General features: G+C 52.0%; 1 protein-coding gene across 4 annotated transcripts in view; it reads right to left on the bottom strand.

Annotated features, from left to right (window-relative positions):
• The window catches only part of sned1 (sushi, nidogen and EGF-like domains 1), a 31,132-nt gene that overhangs the window by 3,856 nt on the left and 3,001 nt on the right, over positions 1–24,275 (bottom strand). For all 4 annotated transcript variants that reach the window (XR_004764801.1, XM_035413502.1, XM_035413503.1 and 1 more), the window contains 25 exons: positions 19,336–19,623; positions 18,894–19,034; positions 18,162–18,324; positions 17,325–17,450; positions 16,708–16,821; positions 16,194–16,307; positions 15,442–15,555; positions 14,670–14,714; positions 12,625–12,717; positions 12,055–12,189; positions 11,593–11,712; positions 10,720–10,836; positions 9,591–9,734; positions 8,306–8,479; positions 7,591–7,704; positions 7,358–7,471; positions 6,581–6,694; positions 6,332–6,448; positions 5,371–5,658; positions 4,508–4,691; positions 3,767–3,879; positions 3,117–3,398; positions 1,778–1,919; positions 1,029–1,111; positions 397–495 (listed from right to left, as the gene is read on the bottom strand). Coding sequence is in view for 3 of the 4 variants with exons in the window: in XM_035413502.1 (XP_035269393.1) it covers positions 397–495; positions 1,029–1,111; positions 1,778–1,919; positions 3,117–3,398; positions 3,767–3,879; positions 4,508–4,691; positions 5,371–5,658; positions 6,332–6,448; positions 6,581–6,694; positions 7,358–7,471; positions 7,591–7,704; positions 8,306–8,479; positions 9,591–9,734; positions 10,720–10,836; positions 11,593–11,712; positions 12,055–12,189; positions 12,625–12,717; positions 14,670–14,714; positions 15,442–15,555; positions 16,194–16,307; positions 16,708–16,821; positions 17,325–17,450; positions 18,162–18,324; positions 18,894–19,034; positions 19,336–19,623 (3,538 nt within the window). In the remaining variant the exon portion in view is untranslated. The remainder of the gene's footprint in view (positions 1–396; positions 496–1,028; positions 1,112–1,777; positions 1,920–3,116; positions 3,399–3,766; positions 3,880–4,507; positions 4,692–5,370; positions 5,659–6,331; positions 6,449–6,580; positions 6,695–7,357; positions 7,472–7,590; positions 7,705–8,305; positions 8,480–9,590; positions 9,735–10,719; positions 10,837–11,592; positions 11,713–12,054; positions 12,190–12,624; positions 12,718–14,669; positions 14,715–15,441; positions 15,556–16,193; positions 16,308–16,707; positions 16,822–17,324; positions 17,451–18,161; positions 18,325–18,893; positions 19,035–19,335; positions 19,624–24,275) is intronic.

The following is a 24,275-nucleotide window of genomic DNA, read 5'->3' as shown; positions in this document are numbered from 1 at the left end:
GTCGAAAAATAATAAAATTTAATATTTCCTACAGCTGAAGGCCCGCGACCCCTTTCCCCAGCCAGGGCTCTCCGCTACGGCGGTATTTGGACAGGGTTCTCTCTGCTACCTCCTCACAAACCGCCCAGAGGAAAAAAAAAAAAAAAACCGAGTCTGTTATTTAAAATGATGGAATATTCCCACGCCGACATGAAAACCTGACGTTTCCCCGGGTAGGATGGATAAGACACAAGAGCCGTGGCAGGTTTTTGTGTTTGATTTCTGACAGCTGAGAGAGGTGAAAACAGGAAACTTTATTTCCTTCAGAGAGACCAATGAAGTAAAAGCGTTAGTTCCGCCGGAACACTAATGGCCTTCTCTATGGGAGAGTTCCACTCCCTGACAGAGGATACCTACCAGACCGTCTTCTCATCACGTCCTCTGGGATTTCCAGTGCCAGACTGATTTTATTGGTTGTCTCCTCCATTCTCTCTAATTTGATTGGGGGCTGAGGTTCTGTTGAGAAAAATACTGAATTCAGATCAAGAGGAGAAAGAGTGATAAGATGTCTATTACACAAGTGGTACAGAGGAAAGAACATTAAACTGATGCTGCAGATGTATTCAGCAAAGAAACACATTGCATATGTAAATGAGAATTGAGACAAAGAATCTGAAATGCAGACATCAACGACACAGGAAAACAGTAATGAGGTGCATCTGACAAAGCTCTCAGCGTCAATGTTGAAACACCAGGTTATGTTATCATCCAATGGGATGAATTAAATTATCATCAGTGAATTATTCCACTAGCATAATTACCATAAGTTCTAGGATCACAGCAACTATCATTGGTAAAGTAAAAATAAATTGAGTATGAACAAGTACCAAATCAATCATATTAGATTAGGCTGTACCATTCAAATTTAAATAATTGTCATAATCAGTAGTACTATTCTAGTCATTATATTTCTAGGGCTGAAAAACAAGTAGAATTTGAACACACAAAGCATCCACAGGTCAGTGATGGGTGATGAAATCCCCACTTACGGGCACGGTATCTAATGGACTTCCCCGATAGGTTGTTGAACTTGGCTGTTATCCTCCCTCTGCCATCAATCAGCTCTGTATATCTACAGGGAGGAGGGGCACAGAACACGTTTACATTTAAGTTTTAAGGCTTATTTTATTTAAGAAAGGGACAGTGCACATTAAAAAACATGAGAACTTGATGATGCACATGTAAATGTGCCAGATTTAGCCATGCAGGCTAATTTTAATCTGTAGTCCCTGGGCAGGTTGATGGTTCAAGGAACATAAAAGAACATTTACAGTGTGCTAACGATTAACCTGACAGCACTCACACAGCACTCAAGAGGCCCAATTGAATCACAAATGGAAACCCTACACCTCTAATTTAGTTATTTATTTTTTCTCCCATTTCCAGCCCCATTTGGAATGTCCAATCCCAACTGTAGGCTCTTTGCATGTTGGGTCGTGCTTCGTCAAATCAAGAAGGCGTACGCTACCACATGCAACCTACACAGTTGAGGAAGGAAATTCTACCAACTGAAGCCATCCCTCCCTGTGCAGGACTGTAGTCAATTTAGTTCATTTTAAATTATGTTTAAACTTTTAATTTTAAACTTTGAAAAATAGGTTTTGTTTTGGGAAAAAATCTATTTGCATGACCATTATCAATGAAACACAAGTTTGCCAGCAGTGACGGTGATGATGTGGTGATGATGTCATGATGTGGTTCTGCGGGCGGAACGCCGGCTCTGCCGCTCTCCCTTCACCTGGGCGTCTCCCGGGACTGCTCCTGCTCCGCAGCCACGCCCAGGTCCTGCTGCAGCACGGGCGCCAGGGGCCGGCCCGCCTGCCGCTCGCGTCCCGACTGCGCGGGACTCCCCTTCCCCTCCGGACGATCTTCCAGCGGCACTGTCCCACAGGAGGCACAGGGTTAGAGCGGGAAGCCGCTCGGTAATCATGCTCCTGACACAGGAAGAGCAACGAGCACAGAGCAGGGCCCGGAGCTGAGGCATTAATCACATTCCTTCTGCCGATCACGTGACTCTGACCATGTGACGATGCAACCAAATGAACCTCTACTAGTAATCCTGGAAGATTAAAAGTCATACGACAACAATCTATTATGGCTTGGGGTGGGAGATCTGTAGGGGTGCTCCTGGCTAGACTTGAAATGAAATGACTACATATAGATTTGGGAAAATATTTAAAAATTCAAAACCTTATTTAAAAAAAAACGCCACCCTTTTCAAATTATAATGAGGGTCCCCTGGATGCCTTTAAGCCTGGGAGGGGACCCTGGATCAGAAAAGGTTGAAAACCCCTGGTCAATGGCACTAAGTACTGCCACCAGACTCTAGGGAGTCATGCACGTGGCACAGTTTTGATTGATTTTCCAATCATAAGACGCGGTAACGTGAAGTGAGAGCAAAGCACAGCTTTAAGGTCTGAAATCAAACAGTGACCAAACGTAGGCAGGAACAATGGCGGGGTCGTGCCGCAGCGGCGGTCTCCCCCGGCAACAGCCCTCTTTTGTTTGCTAACGGGCGGCACGCGCGCGAGTGGCGGGGACGGCGCCCGGGGTCAAACACTAACGGCGAGGCGCAGACGTCCGCGGGGAGGCCGCCCGAGCGCCGTTTCCCGCGCTGGGAACCACGCGGGGGGGGGTGGGTGGCGGTGGAGGGGTGGGGGGGGAGGAGAAAGACTCCATTGTTTGTCCGGGAGCTCTCTGCCCGAGCGTGCCAGAGCCTGATGAGAAAGTAATGACAACCTTAAGCTGGCGTTTGCGTTGGACCAGCACCCGGCTAACGCGCGGACAGAGGACCGATTCACCAGGAACTCTTCCGCAGATACGAAGGGGACCGCCCTCGCCATAGCAACGTGCACAAGCTCTCAGAGAACACTTTTTTTACTAATATCACTGATCATATGACCCCACTGTGAGTCTGCATTCAACCTCCCAGCAGTCTCCTGTTACACTTGTACAGAGACAGCAGTACTGACAAAACCTGTTGTGTGCTTTATTAGCGGGTTCAACGCTAAATCCTCCCCCTAGTGATAAAGGTCACGTCCTCCGTAAGCGGGACTGGGAAGCGCTCTCTCACTCACGGGTGGTGAAGGCCAGGTGCTGGGGGACGCTGTGGACCACCTGCTCCCGCTCGGCGTTGAGGACGGCGGTCAGCGCCAGGCGGTAGTGCTGGCCGGGGACGAGGTCGCGCAGGGTGTACGCGCCCGTCTGCCCGTTGGGCAGGTAGCGGCTCTTGGTGCTCAGGCCCCGCGTCACGTTCACGACGAAGCCGTCCGGGACACTCCTGGGGTGGCGGTCCCAGGTCACCTGAGCGGAGGTGGGCGTGACGTGGGCCAGGGAGAGGTTCTGTGGGGGGAGGGGCCCTGGGGAGGGAAACGGACAGCAGTCGCCAAACAGCGGTGGAGTTCGCCCTTACTGAGCATGTGCACGCAGTACTTAGCTGTAGGAGGTGTATTGATCCACAAGGCATCACAGAGTGATTGTGGAAAAGTGGTACTCTGGTTTCCACCCACGGTTTCCACCCACGGTCCAAAGTGTCTGAATTGCCTGTTGGTATGAGTGTGTGAATGAACTGTGTGCCTTGCAATGCTTTGGCGACCCATCCAGGGTGTATCCCTGCCTCTTGCCCAAAGCATGAATGTACAATGTGGGTGTCTGCCTGTGTATATGCTCAGGTATACCTTATGTGTGAGTGTGTGTGTGTGTGTGTGTGTGTGCCGGTGCAACGTACTGGTCCAGACACGGAGTGGCCCAGCAGAGTGGCTGGTGGACGGTAGGTCCTCTGGTCTGAGCCCGCTCTGAGTCAGCACATCTACAGTGTACATCTGACCGGGGAGCAGAGAACTGGAGAAGAACACACACAACAGCACAGTCAGTGCCCAGTAAACATGTCCTCAAGCAATACGGCAGTGATTCGACCAAAGATAACCACAGCCACACTGATATACAGTATACAAGCATGACCTCGAGCATGATACCGCTTTTATACAACAGTTCTATTAGCCTATAATTTCATTAACTTATTATAGCAGTATAGGTTGCTGCGTTAACAATATAGGTTGTGGGATGGACCTCCACATTAATGCCCATAATTTTAGATGAGATGTTACATTACGTTACATTACAGGCATTTGGCAGACGCTCTTATCCAGAGCGACGTACAACAAAGTGTATAACCATAACCAGGAACAAGTATGACGAAAACCCCTAGAGAGAAGTACCGGTCCAAGTGTAGGGAACAACCGCATAGTTCAACTTGGACCCTGAAGGTTAAACTGATTAACGCTAACACAAACGAGAACAGCAACAACGCCGTCTGTGGAAAAGTACAAGCAATGTTGAATGTCAGGCGTCCCATATTCTTTTGGGCGTGTAGCGAATCTGAAACGGCTGCCTCCTCTCGTGCGTTAAACCTCCCGTGCGCTCTGTAGCCCCGGTCCCCCCGCCGCGGCGCAAGGGCGGAGCCGCTGACCTGAAGCTGTACTCGCCGACGGTGCTGTTGACCAGGGCGGTGCGCGCGCCGCTGCCGTCCGCGGGCGCGAGGGACACCCGCACCTGGCTGACGGCCGAGTGGTGGGCGGCCCGCACCAGCCAGCGCAGCCACACCTGCGAGGATGTCACGTTGACCGCCCGGAGCTGCTCCGCCTTCCTGGGCCCTGCGGACGCCATGACGTTTTAGATTCATTCAGATGACACAGGCGTCTCGGGTGAGAGAAAAACATGCTGCAGTGAAAACAGTTTCAAAAATGTTTCCTATATGAAATTATTTTTATTGAATGTCCCTCGTAGTGTAAGTTTCGGCATTAATACAGCATTTGAGATTAAGACCAGAGACTCATGCCCCCTACAGGGGACAAAAATGAATTGCCAGGTCATAGGAGGATGTATCACAGGCCCAGGAAGCAGAGAACGAACACTATAGGCTGTCAAACCTCCACTGAAATTCAATACTGGCTGTTATGATAGGTGCAATCCAACAGTCACTCAAGTTATGTTCATTTTTTGATGTTACAGAGAGAGAGAGTTAACCCAATTCCTCTGGCCTAGCTTAGCGGCAAAATGTACAGCATGCAAGCTGAAAGGGGATACTTCTCGACAGGAAAAGGTGAACGGCTGGCATGAAACGAGGTTAGCGAAACAGGATTAGGAAGAAGAGCGACGCGTTCCGCCATGCCAAACCAGAAATGGGCAGTTCCCCATCTTTACACGGTCACTTTACTTCCAGACTGGCACTGGCGTGCGGCTACGTCGCGGTCCACCTTCTCCCTGTTTTCTCAACCCGGGCGCGAAGCGGTTAGAGAAGGTGGAGGCGGGGGGATCGGGGAGCGCGCTCACGCGTGCGGATGAGCGCCACGGCGGACTGGCTGACGTCGTTGCTGTTGGAGTTGCGCTTGACGGCGTAGGTGGAGATGTTGTAGACGTAGCCCGGCGCCAGGCCCCGCAGCAGGTGGGTGGAGTGCAGCTTGCCCAGGAAGTCGGTCTTGCGGGCGCCGTGGCCCACCGGGGCGTAGGTGACGGCGAAGCCGCTGATGAGGCTCTGGGGGGCGTCGGGCAGGTCCCAGCGCAGCTCCACCTCGCTCTCCTCCACCCGCAGCACGTACAGGCCGGAGGGGGGCAGCAGGTCTGGGAACAGGGGCACAGTCACTCACACGCCCCTACTGGAGCTTGACGAATAGGAGCAAAGAGCAGGACCACGCCTACTGACTCTCACTTAACCTTTTATGGTATAAGATTACAAATGTGTGATTAGAATGTTCTTAACTGAACATTCTAATGATGATGTAACAATTGCTACTGTTAACTTACAGCAATGGAGTTCTAGAACACTGACTTAGAATATTGGGATAGAAAACATTCCAAAAAAAATAACTCTACTCTTAAAAGGGGTACGGAAAAGGTGTCGAATTCATTTCTGGAGGGTGATATTATGTGCTGGTTTTTTTTCCGCCATGTGGAATAATTATATATAATGAATCAAATTTTACTCTCTTAGGTCAAGACATTTAAAGTAATAACTGGAAAAACACTCAGGATGAAAGTTGATTGTCATTTCAACTGAAGCTGAAGAAACACTTGATCGATATCAAAACACACTTCTAATTGAATAATAAGGCCTATTATGTCCTTGGCTGCAGGTCTTAGTGAAAACAAAGAGTGTAAAGTGAGAATGAGAGTATTTCTAAATGCCAGAAGGAGGTTTGGTGGAGGTGAGTTTAATGTGGGAATTTGCTGAAAAGATTTAAAGAAGGATTCTGCAGGAAAAACATTACCGTTACCGGTCAATTTGTGTGCTGACCTTTCTCACAGTCCCTGCCTGTGTGGCCCACTCTGCAGGTGCAGCTGTAATTCCCCCTCCTGTCGTTACTACAGAAACCACGGTTTCCACAGGGCTGCGATATACACGGATTTTCCACTAGGGGGAGACAAAGACCATCAATGCTGGCAGAACAGTGACTATTGGCAATTGGGTATAAAAAACGGCACACTTCAAGATCACTGGAAATTTACTGTCCAGAAAACACTCCAAAGCGAGTCCTCTACTCACAGATTTGGCAGCGGTCACCAATGAATCCCTCCTTGCACACGCACCGACGACTTCCTCTGTAGCCACGACACACTCCTCCATTTAGACAGGGGTTCGACTCGCACCCATCCTGTTCTACAATAAAAGAACAGACTCAGTCACATTGAGATTCACATCAAGTGAGCCCTGGAGTCTACATGTCTTTGGACATATATATATATATATATATATATATATATATATATATCTTAACTGAAAATTCGGGGAACAAATTTTCATGAATACTGTAAGTATCAATACTGCCATGCTGAGTCTGTACTGAGGATTGCGTTTGCATTAGGTGCAGTCTAAACACTGCATTAAGTTGACTCAAATTGAGGGGCTTCATTCAGGCTGGGGTAGCAGACATCCTTTGACATTATGTCTGTTTAGACAAGACAAAAAACTTTGCTTACGACGGTGTTTTTATCCTATAGTATGCCCCTTAACCCAGAAAACCTTTTTGAAGGATTCTCCTTGGCAGTATAATAATAAATCAATGTTCCCCAATTCCATAGCCTGGGCCCTGTTTCACAAGGCAGGACTACTGAGTTAGCTGGATAACTACACTACACGCAAAATCTGGAACTCTCCCAAATCTGGAACATGGACTGCAGTAAAAAGAGCTGTTCCAGGTGCCATTATCCAGCTAACTCAGTAACCCTGCTTATGAAATACCCCCCTGTTATTTGAAAATATGAAGAGGGTTACTTTGTGCCGTTAGTTGGCTTTGGTGGAGTGAGGGTCAGGGTACTGTACCTATCTCGCAGTCCTGGCCCATAAACCCTTGCTGGCAGTGGCAGAAGTAGGAGCCGGGCTGGTCCACGCAGGCCCCTCCGTTTTTGCAGGGTTCCGACAGGCACTCGTCCACATCTGAGCGCACGGACGGCACAGCGTGAGGTCACGGGGTGAAGGGGCAGGGGAGGGTGGAGGGGGCGGGATAAGGGGGCGGGGTCAGGCACAGAGATGAGCGGGTGGGGGGCGGGATTTACCTGTCTGGCAGCGGGACCCGGTGAAGCCGCCCTCGCACTCGCACAGGTAGGCCGCCACGCGGTCGCGACACGTCCCGCCGTTCAGGCAAGGCTGGGACAGGCACTCGTTGAGCTCTGCCGAAAAAAAGGGGGCGCGTCAGAGCCGGCCTGTCTCCAGAGGGGCCGCGGTAAGCGGGGCTTCTTCGACAGGATGTCTTTAATGCCGGCTTTTTAAAGAAAATATCCTCACTTTTCCTTCGCTTGCTTTGTTTTCAAATTGTTGTTTCCATTATTAATTTAGCGCATTTCCGGGTCTCACGCCTTGCTGGTTACTACACCGAGCTATCTGCGACCACTCCGGGATGCGATGCAGAAAAGTGCACACGCGCTTTTGAATGCGTGGCCGTATACCAAGTAGGGTCTTGATGGTGAGGCGCAGACCATAAATACAGTCTGTCGGCCTCACTGTTTGCCCTCGCCGACCACAGCCTGCGCTGCCCAGACGCTGTCAGACACTGTCGAAGCCCACAGAACTTCCCCCTCAGAGTCACTCTATAAATCTCAGCCTACGGCAGTTTCAAAGCCCCCCCCCCCAAGCTTTATTGGTCTGGTCTGTCTCTGGGTCCTGTCGGCCCGCGAGCCAGTGCAGGCGGTAAAGAAGGCTCCCGCCCCCCCTCCTGCCCCCCCGCCACCCCCGCCCCCTTCAGGCCGGTAGTAAATCTGCGGTGGGCCTTACCCTCGCACACGGGCGGCTGGCTCCAGGACCCCTGGCTCCCACAGATGCTCTGGGTGGCCCGGGGCAGGGGGGTGTAGCCGGGGTGACAGGCGTACACGGCCATGGAGCCCGGCACGCTGGAGGCGAAGCGCACGTCGGCGTGCTTGACCTGCGCCGGCGGGCCGCAGTCCACACCTGCGGCACGGCGCGGGGGAAACCGCGGTTAGCTGCGCGAGGGGGACCGGGCGTGTCGCTGCACGAGGGGGATCGGGCGTGTGGCTGCGCGAGGGGGATCGGTCTTGTCGCTGCGCGAGGGGGACCAGGCGTTTTCTCAAGCGTGCGCCCACACCGCCGAGATGCATAAGCTGCTTTTATTGTGTTCTTAGACACGGAGTTTTTGCGCCAGCTATTTTGCCTCCTTTGTGACAGTTGCAATGCAAATCACATTCAAATGAACACAGTCCTGTGCTTCAACAAGCCAGCTATCATATTTACGTGCAACCAAAACAACTGCTTCCGTATCATGCTCTTTGAGCAGCCTGTATATGTTACTCTTGCGTCATCTAGTGGGGCATGCAAGAAATATACCAATTCCCACCATTTCTGGACATGTTTGACTATGGTTTGCCTGCGGTTTTCAAACTCGGTCCTGGGGGACCACTGTGTATGCTGCTTTTTGTTCCAACCACAATTGCCATCCCAGAATGTTAACAAGCGGTTATTTTTTTCCATCATTAATTTTTTCTTGTTTTGTGGGATTATTTACCCACTAAAACCACACTATGTCAGAAATACCTATGCATGCCATCAAGAACATAGGTCCCATATTCTCATTGAGCCATATTGCAAATGATTACATAAAGAGAAAAAAATCATTTTGACTGATCAAATTAAAGACAGAGGTCAATCAATAGGATCCTAACTGGTGAAAGTGTGGACACATGACCACTAAAACTAACCATTTGGTAGATAATGAAGAACTCAAAGACAAAGCAAATGATAGCAGGCCAACCCTGCACCGTGTTAACAAGTTTAAGGAAGAAATTATGAAAGAACTTAAACACGTGTTCAAAAACCTTGACTGAGCTAATTGGCCATAACAAAAAACAGCATACACAGGGTACCCCCAGGACCAAGCTCTAGAACCACTAGCCTACGACAACCAACAAGTCCTACTCAGTGTTTACAGGAACAAGCTTAGGATATATCAGGTAAAGCCTGTCATTGTACTTGTCTCAGTAATTTGGCTGCGGGATGGGACCCATCAGTGTGAAAGGTCCCGCTCTGGGGTCCACAGGGGGCCTACCTGGCCGGGCGTCAGTAGGTCCCCTGCTGATCTCACAGTGTCTCCCGCTGTACGCACCAGCGCACTCGCACTTGTACTTCCCAATGTAGTGGAAACAGGTGCCCCCGTTCAGGCAGGGGCTGGAGGCACAGGGGTCCGGCTTACCTGGGAAACACACAGCGAGATATTTGTGCGTGTGTGTGTGGGTAGGTATGTGTGTATTCACGTGTGTGTATATGTGTGTGTGTGTGTGTGTGTGTGTGTGTGCATGAGTGCGTGTGCCTGTGTGTGTGCCTGGGTGTGCGAGTGCACATCTGCTTCTGTGTGTGTGTGTGTGTGTGTGCATGTGAATATGTTTGCGAGTGTATCAGTGGGTGCATGCATATGTACATCTGCTTGCTTGTGTGTGTGTGTGTGTGTGCATGCATTTATGTATGTGTGTGGGTGCGTGCATGTGTACATCTGCCTCTGTGTATGTGTGGTGTGTGTGTGCATTTAAGTATGTGTGTGGGTGTGTGCATGTGTACATCTGCCTCTGCGTGTGTGTGTGGTGCGTGCGTGCATTTAAGTATGTGTGTGGGTGTGTGCATGTGCACATGTGCTTGTGTACATTAGCGATGGCCTATTAGGTTACTGTACTGTGCTGTAGTTCAGCGAGGACACTGTAAGTAACTGGGGGACGTTATCGTGCCGTTAGATGTGAAGCACAGCCGGGATAAATATCTTCCAGCACGTCCTTCCATTACGCAAGAACAAGCCCTTGCACAATAGCAATGTAAGACAAAGTTTAAAAAAATTACTAAAGATAAAAACGGAAGGATTGGCTTTGGCCCAGTCTATTTTATTATTTTTCTTCTGCGGTGCTCACTGTGCGGAAGTACTTCTGGCAACAACAAAAAAAAGAGAAACAAAGAGCAGAGGCAGAAATTATTGCGATTGATGTTAGCGATTACGGCGCTCCGACTTCATCCCGTTCCAGGAGCGGAGCCTTCACCGGAGAAGTACCGTGCGACCTCGGAGGGTCGTTCGAACCCGCTGCCCGCCACCGCTGCCCCCAAATCAACGTGCGTGCGGCCCCTGTGGGCGTGTGGGTGTGCCCGTGTCTCCGGGATTAGCCTGTCTCTGCGCGGGGAAGATGACGCGCACTCACCCACTTCGCAGTGCTTGCCGGTGAACCGGTAGGGGCAGACGCAGTGGTAGCCGCCCCCTTCCTCCTTACAGGACCCTCCGTTGCGACAGGGGCCGGAGGCGCAGCTGCTTAACCTGACTGAGAGGAGAGGGGGGGAGGGGGGGAGGGGGGGGGGAGGCAGATCATTTCGCCTGAGGTCCCATCCGCTCCGCAGCTGTACGGACCGTGGAGAGCCCGAACCCGGGCCCCGGCGCGGTGCTACGCTAATACTCTCTGCACACATCGATCAGTCCGCGAGCAGCTCATCCAACCGCAACCCCGACCCCGCCCAGCTTCAGAGCGATGTTAAACTGTCTCAGGACGAGCGCTCAGGGACAGAATCTTACTCGGCACATCTCCTGCAGGTTATAAATCCTCCTGAGCGCTTATCCGCTAAGTGCTTTCCGTGGGCTGAGTTTCCCATCTTCCCGTTCGGACCCGGGTTAACATGAGGTCAGCGCAGAGTGAAGGTAGGATAAGAGTAAGATTTCCCACTCCCCCTGTAGGCATAGTCTTAATTTACCCTTTAAGGTGTGAGATCACAAACATGTAATTACAATGTTCATTAGTGAACATTCTAATGCTGATGTAACAATCACTACTGATCATTGAAAGCAACAAAGTTAGAATAAAAAAAAAAAACATTCCAAAAACCTACTCTTCAAAGGGTTAATGGTCTGCCACATTTGACTTCAAAGCAATGTTGCTGAAAAACGACAGTGTGTGGGACAGTAAGCGAACCCGTCAGCCGCTTTAACACAGAAACGCAGCCCCGCCTTCAGCGGCGGTTCTGGAGGACCTGCAACTGACCGAGATTGTCGGAGGGCCCCCCCTTCGAGGGGAAACCACGCTTACCTTTCTCGCAGTGCTTCCCCCGGTAGCCGTGCTTGCACTCGCAGGTGTAGCCTCCATCGCGCTCGTAGCAGTAACCCCCGTTCAGGCAGGGGGAGGAGTCACAGACCGATCGGGGCTGCTCTGGAAAACACACGCACCGACTTGACCGTGCGCCAATCGTGCCAGGAGAGGAGCTCGACCCTCTCTGTTTCTCATCTGGATCTGCGTATGCAGCAAAAGTCAAGGAAACACACCCCACACAAGGCTGCCAGATTCCAAAATGTAGGTTTTTTAAAAAATGAATATGGGAAATTTTACTGTAAATTTGCATAGGGGTCAACAACAGATGGGGGATTTTAAAAGGTGGCATTTGGGACGAATTCTGAGATGTGTAAAATTGTATTTGAGTCAATTGAAGATTTCAATTGACTCAAAGAGTTTTTGAGGGGTTTGGCGAATTGCGCTTTGTCTGGGCCTTCTTACCGTAGGGGTAGAAGTCCTTGTGGTCGAGGTCGCTGATGCCGGTCTGGCAGGTGCACAGGTACGTCCCCCCGTACTCCAGGCAGGGTCCTCCGTCAGGGCAGGGCCTGCTGTTGCTGCAGGGCGTCTGAGTGACCTCTTGGACAACATGGAGGGACAGCGCTGCATGAGAACGCGCAGCGGGGGGGGGGCTGCGGGTTTGCAGCCCAGCGTCGCCGCACACAAGAACGGCACAAACGCAGGCCTAGCTGCACGAACACAGAGCTGCCTCAACGCCCAAAGGAAGTTACCACTCGCGGGAGGGAGGGAGGGAGGGAGGGAGAGGGGGAAGAGAAAGAAACATACACACTGCAGAAATAAAAGGGCCGCGGGCTCTTGTAAAACCCCTCTGAACGTAGCGTAGCGTGAGAGCGGCTGCTGCAGCGTGAGAGCGCGGCTACGCTAGCTGGGGAACGGGGGGGTTTATCTCGCGGCTCTCCGGGCGCGTACAGCGGGCGCTGGCAGCCGTTCGGGGCCGCGAATCACCGGGAGCGCATCTGCTCCCGATTACCGGTCCCCGCCGCGAATACATACCTAACTGACAGTAGAGGCCGGTGTAGCCCGCCGGGCATTCGCAGGTGCCGTTAGCGTCCGCGCACGCGCCCCCGTTCTGGCAGGGACACTCCTCTGCGGAGACACAGAAAGGGACCGGTTGACGCCGCGCAAAAACTGGAGAGCGTTAAAAAAAAAAAAAGTTTTTTTTTTTTTTTACTGTTGCTGAAGCGGACGCCGGGGTCCTTTTCTGAAACGCGTTTCCGTGCTAGCGCCGGCCGAGCTGGCATGAAGCGCGGATATCGGGTTATCGAAGTCCCGCGAGTTCGCGCGGGAGGATAGCCTCACGCTAAAAAAAACAACGCCGGAGCCTCAGCCGCTCCATTTCAAGCATAATTAACATGACCAGGTAATTAGGAGTCAACATTCTGTGTGCTTCTTCCACCGCGGGACAAATTGGAAGTATGCTCTTATTTTTCTTCCCCGGGTAATAGCGGGTGCGGATCAAAGAAAGTGGCTGCATCGCCGCTAAATTGCTTCCTTTTGAAGTCCGGGGGGCTGCGTGAGGATATTATTTTTCTCGTAATATGGAACATGTTTGTTGATCAAAACGTGCGCGCCCCCCCCCCCGGGCCATTAATACATTGTTAATTCCGCTGGAGACGCTTTTCATTGGTCGGCAGCGAGGCCCGCGCCTTTGATCTCCGGGGCCGATTAAGCACGCCCCGCGTCCCGCCGGAGCTCCCACCTTCTCCTCCTTGGGAGGACGGCGCGCCTTTTTTCCACAGCGCCTTCCAAGTGAGCCGAGCAGGAAGGCATTGCGGAGATTTAAGAGAGTCCATATAACCGCCGATAGTTATTTCAGCTTCGAGGGTGAGGAGAAGCATGAACTTACTGCGGCTCAAGTACTATTAAACCGCTTTTTTTTCCCAGAAAGAAAGAAAAAAAAAAGAGGCGGCAATCGACTACGACAGGTGAAACCAATAGCTGCAGCAGGCACACCGGGTTTAAAAAAACACACAGAGACTTTCCCAAAGCAAACAGAACAAATATGCCCGCAAGCCCGCATACAGTATGTTACAGAACCATATAGCTATCGCACTAAAGTGGGGAAGAGCCCGAGGATAGAATAATAATGCTAAACATATTTCTTGGACAAATTGCTTAAAAAGCAGTTACACGAGAAGCAGCTGGTTTTTTTTTTTTTAGAGAGGAAGTGCTGAGGGAAAGCTGAGCCTAGGCTAAACTCCAAAGGAAGCGAGCAGTGAGTTGGAGGCGGCAGCAGCACGCATATTTGTCTGAAAAAATTAACCGAACACCGAAACATTGGCGTTTTCTCATGAAGCGGCCCTTTTCATGTCTAGACGAGCGTTTCCCTTTTGTTGGTAAACTAATAAAAACGCGCCACAAAGCAATTATTTACAACATCAAGCGACTGCTGTTCCGGGGGGCTCTGCAGTTAGCCTGGGCGAGGCCACACCGTGCTTTGATAATTAAAGTCGTCCCGTCATCACAGAGGGCAATTTCCCAGAAACCACTTCAAAAAGCCTTGCGCTAGATTCCCGTGGGAGACCGCGGTTAGCCAACTGGATACCTGTCCACAGATACCCGCGCTCCTTCCCCATTCCCAACCATAGACGTTTTAAGTAGCTTTGCAGCGGTAACCTTCGCAGTTGTCGCCGGAGTAACCGGGGGAGCACGTGCAGTTGTAGTGCCCGTGGCTGATGCAAGGAGCTGTCATGCGGTCAAAGGTCAAGGTCATCGCGTGGAAGCTAACGCCCTTTTTTGGTCGCCTACCCTGCCTGTAGCCCTGTTTTTGCCTTGGGAGCAGAAGAATTTGGCCTGGACATCAGCCAGCCACAGATTAGAACCGAAAATATTGACTCTACACGACTGAGCTGATGTTAAGAGAAAACTCACACGTTAGGGGAGCATTTTCATCTATTTTTGGAACGTTGCATATTGCCAATACGTGCTACATGCTACGAAACTGCAACAATTGCAAGCTACAATCTAATGCAACAAACTAATTGGAAAATTGTTTTTTATGTAAAAGGATGGAAATAGATGTCTTTCACTGTACTTGCCTGTTGGTTTCTCAGTAGATGAGGCATTCCTCAGAACCTCTACTTCTGTAAGACAAAAGCAAAGACGTTTTCAGGGCAGGGAACAGGCCGCAGCGTAACGTATGTTCCTTCCGTTCACAATGATCATTTTCTATCCAGCTGGCAATGCACATAGCCTCAACCGAAACAAAAACAAAAATCAAACCGACATCTGCAACCAGACCTACATTTGCTCTTTGAATGAAAACAATGCACCCCAAGAGCAGCACGTGCCAGAGCAAAAAGAAAAGAAAGAATCACCGCAAACCTGCTCGGACATGCGGCGAATTCATGAATTCTTAACTCCTGGGCCCAATCAAAGTGAGGGAGCTGTCTGTTTTTTTTTTAAAAAGGGGGATCAGAGTGTCTCCCCAGCGCAGGCTTTAACCGCAGCAAACCGACCGGCGACCGCACCGCCGCTGAGGGTCTAAAAACGGGACACTCAGGGGAACCGTTCTGCAAACCCACGGGGTCGGCCCGACGTGTGGTCTGTGGCCGCAGCCGTCCTGCTTTTTCCCCCTCATAAGGGTATTCGAATTTTGTTTTCGTGCCTTTCCCAGTTGGAAAAACGTCACATTACAGGAAACTGAACAGAGGGGAGAAAGTCGCTCGCTGACTGGGTCAACATTTATGTCGTAAACCACTGAGGGGACGAGGGGGAAAAGAAGAGAAGAGCGAGGCTCAAAGTCGCGGGCGGGAGAGGGGGGCGGAGCCGACGCCTCTGGGCGGAGTCTCGGCTGGCGGGGCGGCTCACCTGTCTCGCAGCGCACTCCAGTGAAGTTGGCGGAACAGGCGCAGGTGTAGTTGTTCACGCGGTCGACGCACTCCCCCCCGTTCAGGCACGGCTGCGACTCGCACTCGTCGACGTCTGGATCGGCCCAGAAAACACAGAGCGCCGCAGCCAATCAGCGCGCAGCTGACCCTAACCCCCTGCGGTCTATTTATCGGTTTCTTCAGACTCGGTTCAGACGTAGCAGCTAAACAAATACTCTTTGAACTTCGGCGACACAGGCCTGGCCAAATCTTATGGATCTGGCATCCCGGCCCATTGCTGCAGGGACTCTGAACTCCCCCTTTTTTTGGGGGGTTCAGTTTCAGTGGCCAGGTGTCTGGCATTACAGTAATCCAGCCCCGTGTAGAACTAAAGAGGTTCTGATAGGAGCAGGCTTAACGCAACGTCACTCCCTGCTGGACTTCCTCAGATTTCATCGCTAACATGTCAGAAACGACTCTCGGGTCTCTGCGCAGGTGCGACAGGTCACTTCAGTTCTCTGGACCTCGAGCCGAGGGCAGGTCCAGGATTTCGGCGAGCGCATGGTTTGGTGATGTGGCAACAGCCGCAGAGAGAGAGAGAGACGGTGGGAACGGAGACGGAAGGCGGAGAGCAGTTAACTCAGCTGCTCAGGATGACCGAGAGCTCAGCTGTGAAATCCGAAGAGCTCCCCGAAGAGAAACAGAATTGCAGAGTCTTCCTGTGAGAACCTCCCCCCCCCAGCCCCCACTCACCTGTCTCACACAGAGTCCCAGTGAAGCCAGGTTTGCACAAGCAGGTGAAATTACCCACGCCTTGGACGCACCGAGCACCGTTGAGGCACGGTCTCTCTTGGCACTCGTCAATGTCTGGGGGGAACACACACGTGCACGGATACACACACACACACACACACACACACACACACACACACAGACGTAAATTTTATTTATTCAGCTGATTAATATATCCTCCACATTGCTCCGCTCACTCGGCAAGTATGTGTCACTGGCTGTGAAAGGTATTAGAGGAAGTTTGATGTGTGTCTGCAGGCTGCAGTGTGGGAACTGCCTGGTGGTCTGGACAGCCTGAAGGGGAACAGTATGGGGGAGGGGCCTATGCAGACCACTCCTACTGGGAATAACGAGGGAGGGGCATGGGGGTCATTCGAGAGATTTCAAGGTAAGAGGCCGTGTGGAGGGGGCGGATATGGGGGGAGGGGCAGCAGGCAGCCCAGCCCAGTGGGGGATTAATGGGGGAGGGCGGTACCTGTTTCACACAGTGGTCCCGTGTACCCCGGCGGGCACTGGCAGGAGAAGCTGTTGATCTGGTCCGTACAGGAGCCGCCATTTTGACACGGGTACGAAGCGCACTCGTTCACATCTGCGAGGGAGGGAGGGAGAGCCAGTCAGCGTGAACAGGAACTGACCCCAACTGCCCACCAGAGGTGGAAAAGCCTGGTTCAGAAAGTAAAAGTAATCTCCCCAGTATTCTGTTACAATCACCCGGATTTGCTAACTACCACAGGTCTTCAGCCAGGAGGTAGAACTAATTAGTGAAATCAGGTGGCTTGAGTTCATGGGTGGAAGAAACACACGGCAGGACGTTTACTTTCTGACCCCTGGACTTTCCACCTCTGTTGCCCACACATTCTCCACACTGGGTGGAAACCACATGGCTTGAAATCGCCCTCACGCCCCAAGGTAACACAACCATGCAATATGTACGTGTTGAGCAGATGGGAGGGAAGGCAAGCGTTTACCGAACGATGCCCGTGGGTCAGCTCGCGCTGAACCGGCCCCGAAACGAGAACCTCGGTCAGAACAGGACAACAGACAGAGACGACGCGTGCGGGACAGGGTCCCGTTCCCATTGGCTCGGCCCACCTGTCTGACACCTTCGCCCCGTGAAGCCGGCCAGGCAGGAGCAGGTGAAGGAGGGGTTGCCCGTGATGCAGTCGTCGATGCAGCGGCCTCCGTTCATGCAGGGCCTCAGGTTGGGGCACACAGAGGCTGATGGGGAGAGGAGCACGGCCTCAGTGAACACTCTCATTCGCCGACAAGGCCAGCCTCACAACTGCAGTCCATCCACCCCTTTAAGCTCTTAGCTCCATAAACCACAGCAGAGATTTGGTGGAAAGATTTGTACCACAAAGCAGCCATGGAATGTTTAGGCAGATGGATACGGTGAGAGATTTACCACAGTGCACAGGGCGCACCTGCACACTATATTAACACAGTGCACAGATGTTTCACTGATGCCGTGGTTTTTTTTTTTTTTTGTTTCACCAAACAGATTTTATCTTCGACTTTTTTCTCGCCATTCAATTTGGAATTAGCAGTCCACAGTACATCTCTTTTTCGGAAACCAAATGTATTTTTAGGATAAGCCAGTTACCCGCTAATGCTATGAGTTTCAACTAACCTTAGGACTTTTGGGTTTTCATCGCCTTTTTTTCAATAGGTTTACGTTATGTGCCTAAATTATATTTATATATTATATTTATATTCATAAATACACTACATTATATTTATGAAGCAGACATTCTTATCCGGAGTAACAAGAATGTCAAGAATGAAAAGTGCAGAAGAGTACAAAAGAAACACAAAGTTTTTCCACATGAGTAACGGGATGAAATGTTCTCCTTAACCCCCCCCCCCCCCACCCCCCCCCCCCCCCGCCCCCCCCCCCCCCCAGCCTCCTGTAGAGCAGCGGAGCCCCACCTGAGACATTGCAGCCTCCCACTTGCACGTGGGCGTCGTCGATGCGGAAGACCCAGCGGCCGGGGTAGCCCACGTTGGTCGTGTCCTCCACGTCCGCCACGTCGTCGGTGCGGGACCCCGGGATGTTGAAGTAGCGCGTCCCGTCGCCCGCGTTGAAACCTGCCTGGGAACACAGCGACGGGGTTTATCTCAGCGGTGGCCTGGACGCGAACTCACCCGCCATCGCCGCGTGCGAACAGGGGAAAGAGTAGCTGCTGCTGCTGCTGCTGCTGCTGGATGAGGCTGGTGCCCCTGTTTGCAGACACAAACCAGGCTCTTTACAATATGGATTATTTAAATGAATGAGATTCTCCATCAACCACGTCCTCCACATTGCCATAAATATTTCAGCTCCATTTCAGGTCTACAAACATGTTCACTTACCATTTTTTCTGTGTTTCTTCAAACTGATACTACCATGTGTTGTGTCAATGTGTATAATGTGTCTATCTTTATTTAGAAAAAATGACCACTGTGTACTTCATTGAACTTTAGTGTACTCAAAATCCTGAAAGCCTTCAGCTTCATCTAATCTAAGAGGATAAAGTTCTTCATTCGTCTTATGAAGAAAACAAGGTCAAATGAACAGAAGTAGATTGCTTCTGAAATGCTCTGTTTCAGGATAAAAGGGTTATTGCCTCTGTGTGTGACAGTCAATCATCTTATCTGTTAAGAAGAACCAGGTGACCCTACCTGTGCTGCGATCCCGCCCAGGCCGGCCAGGTCCCCCCCGCTGCTGGCGTGCATTCCAGTGGTCCAGGTGATGTCATGGTACTGGATGACGGTGAAAGAAAGCTCTCCATCGGTTATGAGGACCACCTGGAATGTGTTCACCTGAGGGAGAGGTGGGTAAGTTTTAGTTTGGTGGTAGTGGTAGTTTAGCAGCCAAAGACCACGACCACAAAGGAACAATCCTCACAGTACAGCAGGGTGCCTATCTCAAAGATGCAAAAGCTATCTAAAGTATCAAAAGTGATTTTAACCCTTAAAAAGTATACAGACTAACAGTACCTGGTGAACATAATGGTACATGGGTTCTGTAAGACACCAGTGTTGGCATATCTTTGTGGCAATGTGCTACCATTGCCGCAATACCACAGTGACAGTGTTTGAACAGTAGGGTTGCGAGCGTTACCGGTGTGAAAGAGCTGCCTCCAAAAAAAGTGACTTTGTGCCAGGTGGCGATGAGGGCCCAGGAGGCGGCGAAGGCCGGGAACTCTGGGAAGTATTGGCGGACGTCAGCGGTGGCTCTCCGGAGGACGGCGGGGTCCTTGCTTTCCCTGTAGAAGACCTGCCCCGCCCGCCGGTTGTCCACGTCCGCCCAGAACGGCGCCACCACCCTCCGGTCACCGGCGATGGGGAAGGCCACGGGCGTGAACTGGGACACCTCCCTCAGGAAGGACACCAGGCCGTTGTTGTTGACCTGGGACACAGACCATTACATTACATTACATTACATTACAGGCATTTGGCAGACGCTCTTATCCAGAGCGACGTACAACAAAGTATATAACCTTAACCAGGAACAAGTATGGCGAAACCCCTAGAGAGAAGTACCGGTCCAAGTGCAGGGAACAACCGCATAGTTCAACTTGGACCCTGATGGTTAAACTGATTAACACTAACAACGAGAACGGCAACAACGCAATCTATGAAAAAAATACAAGTAGTCGTTGAGACAGTTAATGCCCCTAAGTCACCTACGAAACAACCCACACAGCTAGGTCAGCAGTCGGCCTCCGCTCATTGCTCCCCACTGGCTCCTGCCGCTACGTCCTACAACTGAAGCTTCAGCATGCGGCACGGTCGCTTTCATGTTTTTTTCACGTCCTTCGCGTTCGGGTCGGTCAAAGCGCAGAACCGTTTCCAAGACGGTTCACAAAATTCTCTGGAGCTGGAGCCCGAAGCCTTTGACCTTGATGTGCCGCTGTTTGAAAGCCAGGAAAAAATCGGGAAGGGATCGAGACGGCAACCTGCATCCGTTTCGGTTCTGCCCAACCCGGGTAAACAGTCGTGCGGTAATGATGCCATATGCCACCAGGGGGGTGAAAAGGTGAAGGGGCGGAGTGTGAGGGAGGGAGGACGGGTGGGGGGTTGGGGGTTGGGGTGGGCAGAGAGAGAGGGAGAGGGGCCAAGGTGTACAGAGGGCTGTTGACACTGCGGGGGCGGGCGGCAGCGCGGGCAGGAGAGGCACCGCCGACGGATGTATCCACTTCCTCGGCGAACAAACGGCGGCCTTGTTCTGGGCGGACAGGGAGCGGCTGAGAAAAACCCGGGGGCGGCGGTGTGTGCACCTGCCCTTCGGACCCCGTCCTCCACCGCACCAGGAAGTGGCTTTTTGGAGCGAGGCCTTTCAACCGACTGGAAGGATCCGTACAGGCTAACGCCAGCACTGGAGTAACCTCGCACCCCTCGCTGGCCCTCCGCACTGTTGACTGGAAGTCCGCTGTGATGAACCCACAGGCGGCTGTGCTCAGCCCACAGGCTGGAGCCCACAGCCCACAGCCCACAGCCCACAGCGCACGCTCACAGGGAACCCGAGAACGCTCTTTCCTGGAAGACACGGCTAATGAGGTGAGTGTGTAGACCTGGATTTTTTTTTTCCCCATCTCCATCCAGCCCAGACAGTAAACACGAACAAGAAAAAAAAAAATAACATCAATGCCTAATAATGTTTTTATAGGATAGCGGTGACGTGCATTTCTTTTTCTTATTTCTGACTCGACTGGACGAGGGAGTTTCCTACTTAACTACTGAGGACGAAATGTCACTACGTACTACTTACCGCTGTGTACTACAGAACAAACCAATCCATTCGTCCAGCGACAAACCCTAGCAAAGGGGCACCTTTGCAATCAGAGATGGGTTTTTACAGATCAGCCAAATACCAAATACTGTACTGCACAAAACATGAACTCTCTTGGGAAAATAACCAGAGTATTCTACTGATACAGCGTCCGGTCAACAGGACACTGTGCCCTTCTGAATAGCCCTCATTGACGTCGCTTATCTTCTGCAGGTGCAGCCCAGAAACGCCTCCTCCCGTACCGCCTATCCTGTTTCCCATAATCGCCCTCCTGAAACCCCTGCCTTTCCGCACTCGCTTCCAGGGTCACGTGACGGTGACAAAGCAGCGTCAGACGATCTCAGCCACTCGCGCGTATGGAAGCCATAATTTTTCGGAGGGCTCCTCCGCGGTAAAAAAGCAGCGGAGGAAGTTTTGCTTGGCCCTGTCGCGGGGGCCGGTTTAATTACCCGACCGCAGCCTTCCCCTGCGTCAGGCCCCGACGCCGTGAGAATGCGGTCGCCCCGAAGGAAGCCAGACGGAGGATGCGGGAGATATCTCCGGCCCGGTCGACCGCGGCGGCCTCGGCCTCGGCCTGACCGTGAGAGAGGGGCCGGGAGAGTCGCGGCGGCGGGGAAAAAGGGGGACGACCGAACGAAGAACTTGCGGCCCCGCCGAAGGAAATCTCAGGCCTTGCCTCCTAACCACCCCTCCGTCCTCTACTCACTTCAACACCGTGTACCTGTTAGAGCGTCCTGGGTTGTCAAAACATAGAGACTGTCTGATGTGGCCGACCCCAAAACCAAAGTGGGGGACCTCAGGCTGGAAACTGTAACTCCGCTGTAGCTTTTCTGTAATTGGTGCATGCTGTAATGTATCCATTTTAATGGCAGGCATTCCTTGTCACCATAACTAGCAAACAGGCATCATATCATCCCGACCGCCTTTTTAATCGCAGTGAAGGGGTGGAAGGGGCGGGGGCAGGGGAGGTATGGGTCTGGAGCAGGACGGGATGCTCCCTGTAAAGCAAAAGTAAGGAAATCGCTCCGAACACTAAATTAGCGATTATCCACTAATGCCGGAATATGTTTTGGCTTTTAATCCGATCACTGGGAGCATCTGGAAAAAGTTAAGGAGCCGTTTCTCAGCCCCCAAGTATTTTATGAAACTGAGGCCGGCTTAAGTCGCAGTAACTGGAGCTCAAGAGAAACATCAATTTGCTGGAGTGTGTACACACACACACACACACACACACACGCCCCGGTCCATCCAGGTGCTTAAAGACCGGCCACACCCCGTCAGCAAAGCCCGCCGAGAGGTAGCCTTATGAAGGGAGCGTGCAGCGAACAGAGACCGTTCCAATTTTTGCAGGGCTTCGAGAACGGGACGGTGCGATTCGTTACAAACGGCACAAAGCTGGTGCTTAGATGCTGGTGCTGTGAAGCGAGTGATTTTGACTGCAGAAGGGAGGCACAGTGTGCTCCCTCACTGACTGAACAAAGACGGTTTGCTGACAAAGACAAAAAAAACGGTATCGGCACTCTGGGAGGGGGTGGGGTGGGGGGGGTGGGGTGTGCGGGTGGCATTAGCATTGGGGCACCGCGCCAGGCGATCAACTTCGCGCGTGGTAACGGCGCGTGGTAACGGCACGGGGCGACGCGGCGGCCCCTCCCCCCGCCGCCCGACCCCCGCCCGGCGCAACTCCGCCCACCGTCACCCCGTGTTATTCTTTGGGAATTCTTGACCGGAAATATCCCAGGTTTTCCTTGGGTAGTTTTCTTTGGAGCCAAGTAATTTATAGACTAAAATAAACTTTCATCTGGGAGACCTCCGGGCCAAAATAAACCCCCCGAATTAAAAAAAAAAGGTGCCCAACGATCGGCTTGGGAAAACATCGGATTTTCCCTGTCAGAGGGGAGCTTTCACAGGTCCCCTCACCCATCCTAATTATTACATTAACCTGGGCGTTAATTAATTCTGCGGTCCTGATGGGTTCCCCCCAGGCTCACGGTATCGGCCTCCGTTGCGCGTATCTCGCAGTAATACACAAAGGGGGGGGGGGGGGGGGGGGGGGCAGCCAATCTTGAGTAAATAACTCCAAGCTTGCCAGAGGAAAAATTAATTTCCAGATTTGCTCAATTGAATCTAGTCCAGATATGAGCAATGTGGCTTAGAATAACAAATGCCTTTCCTGATATAAGGCATGGCGCTCGGATCCCAGCTGGTCCGCTCGGTTCAGCTTGCGTTTTTTTAACGGGTCTCAGGCTGACCAGGGCTGCACAATACTACGGTCCTGCAGGGCCACTCTGCCTGCTGGTTGTTGTTCCAGCCAATTACCTTGGTTTTTGTTTTCTGACAGCTCTGTAAACTACGCTGGCTCACTCCTGTACTCGAGCGCAGTCGACTCTTCGGGGCGCGCTCGCAGCCCGTGGCCGTAGCTAGCGTTTACACAAACACTCCGATCGAGATCGTGATTGAGCTGATTAAATAATCAAGAGCAGAAGTTGGCACGAAATCCCGAAATGGATCGGCGCTTGTTGTGCAAAGCCTGCTCGTGACAGTTTTTTAAACAAACCTCTGCTGAAGTGCTTTGATGAAATCTGTACAGCCCGAACCTCTCCTGTCAGTGGCCCTTCCAAGACAATTTCTCTCAGCTCGATTGCTGGTCGCAACTGTTTAAATCAATTAGCCCTTCAAGAAGAACACCGGCGTCCAAAAACCCACCAAACGCATCACGATGTCATTCTTGTAACCACGGCGATACGTCAGCCGAGAGGGCACGCTTTGATGTTGCTGGTGACCACTGTTACGGAAACATCCGTCAGTCGCCCAGTGACGACGTTATGTTTCGCATCGGACCGACGGTCATCTGTCCTGTCTCAGCGCCCACAATCGCAGCTCCTCCTCTCCGCACATCTGCTTTTTAAAGTTACGCTTTTTCCTCGTTAGCCTTGTCTCCCGTCCTCCCACCCCTCTGGCCTAAACCGGCCGTGAGATTAGCTAATCCCGCGCCTGTATTGTTTCGCGCTCCTGAGGCGCTTGGCGGACGCATCTGCGTTGTGTTACGGGGGGGGGGCTCGCCTCCTCTCTGGGACGGAGCAGCTGGCCCGGTCCGCAGGGGAAGACCCCGCGCTGTTATCTGAGGGGGAGGGGGGAGGAGAGCGCCCGGCAGCGTGTGAGAACTCCCAGACGCAAAACAAAACAAAGGACAGCGCAGCAACGGGAGAAGGGGGAGGGGGGCGGGGGGGGAGCCGAAAGAGGGTGGAGGGGGTGGTGGGGGGATGGGGGGG

Source organism: Anguilla anguilla, chromosome 4 (genome assembly GCF_013347855.1).
Source record: "Anguilla anguilla isolate fAngAng1 chromosome 4, fAngAng1.pri, whole genome shotgun sequence".
Taxonomy (NCBI): domain Eukaryota; kingdom Metazoa; phylum Chordata; class Actinopteri; order Anguilliformes; family Anguillidae; genus Anguilla; species Anguilla anguilla.
Note: the sequence above shows the minus strand (reverse complement) of the source record. Positions and strands in the feature narration are given on the sequence as shown.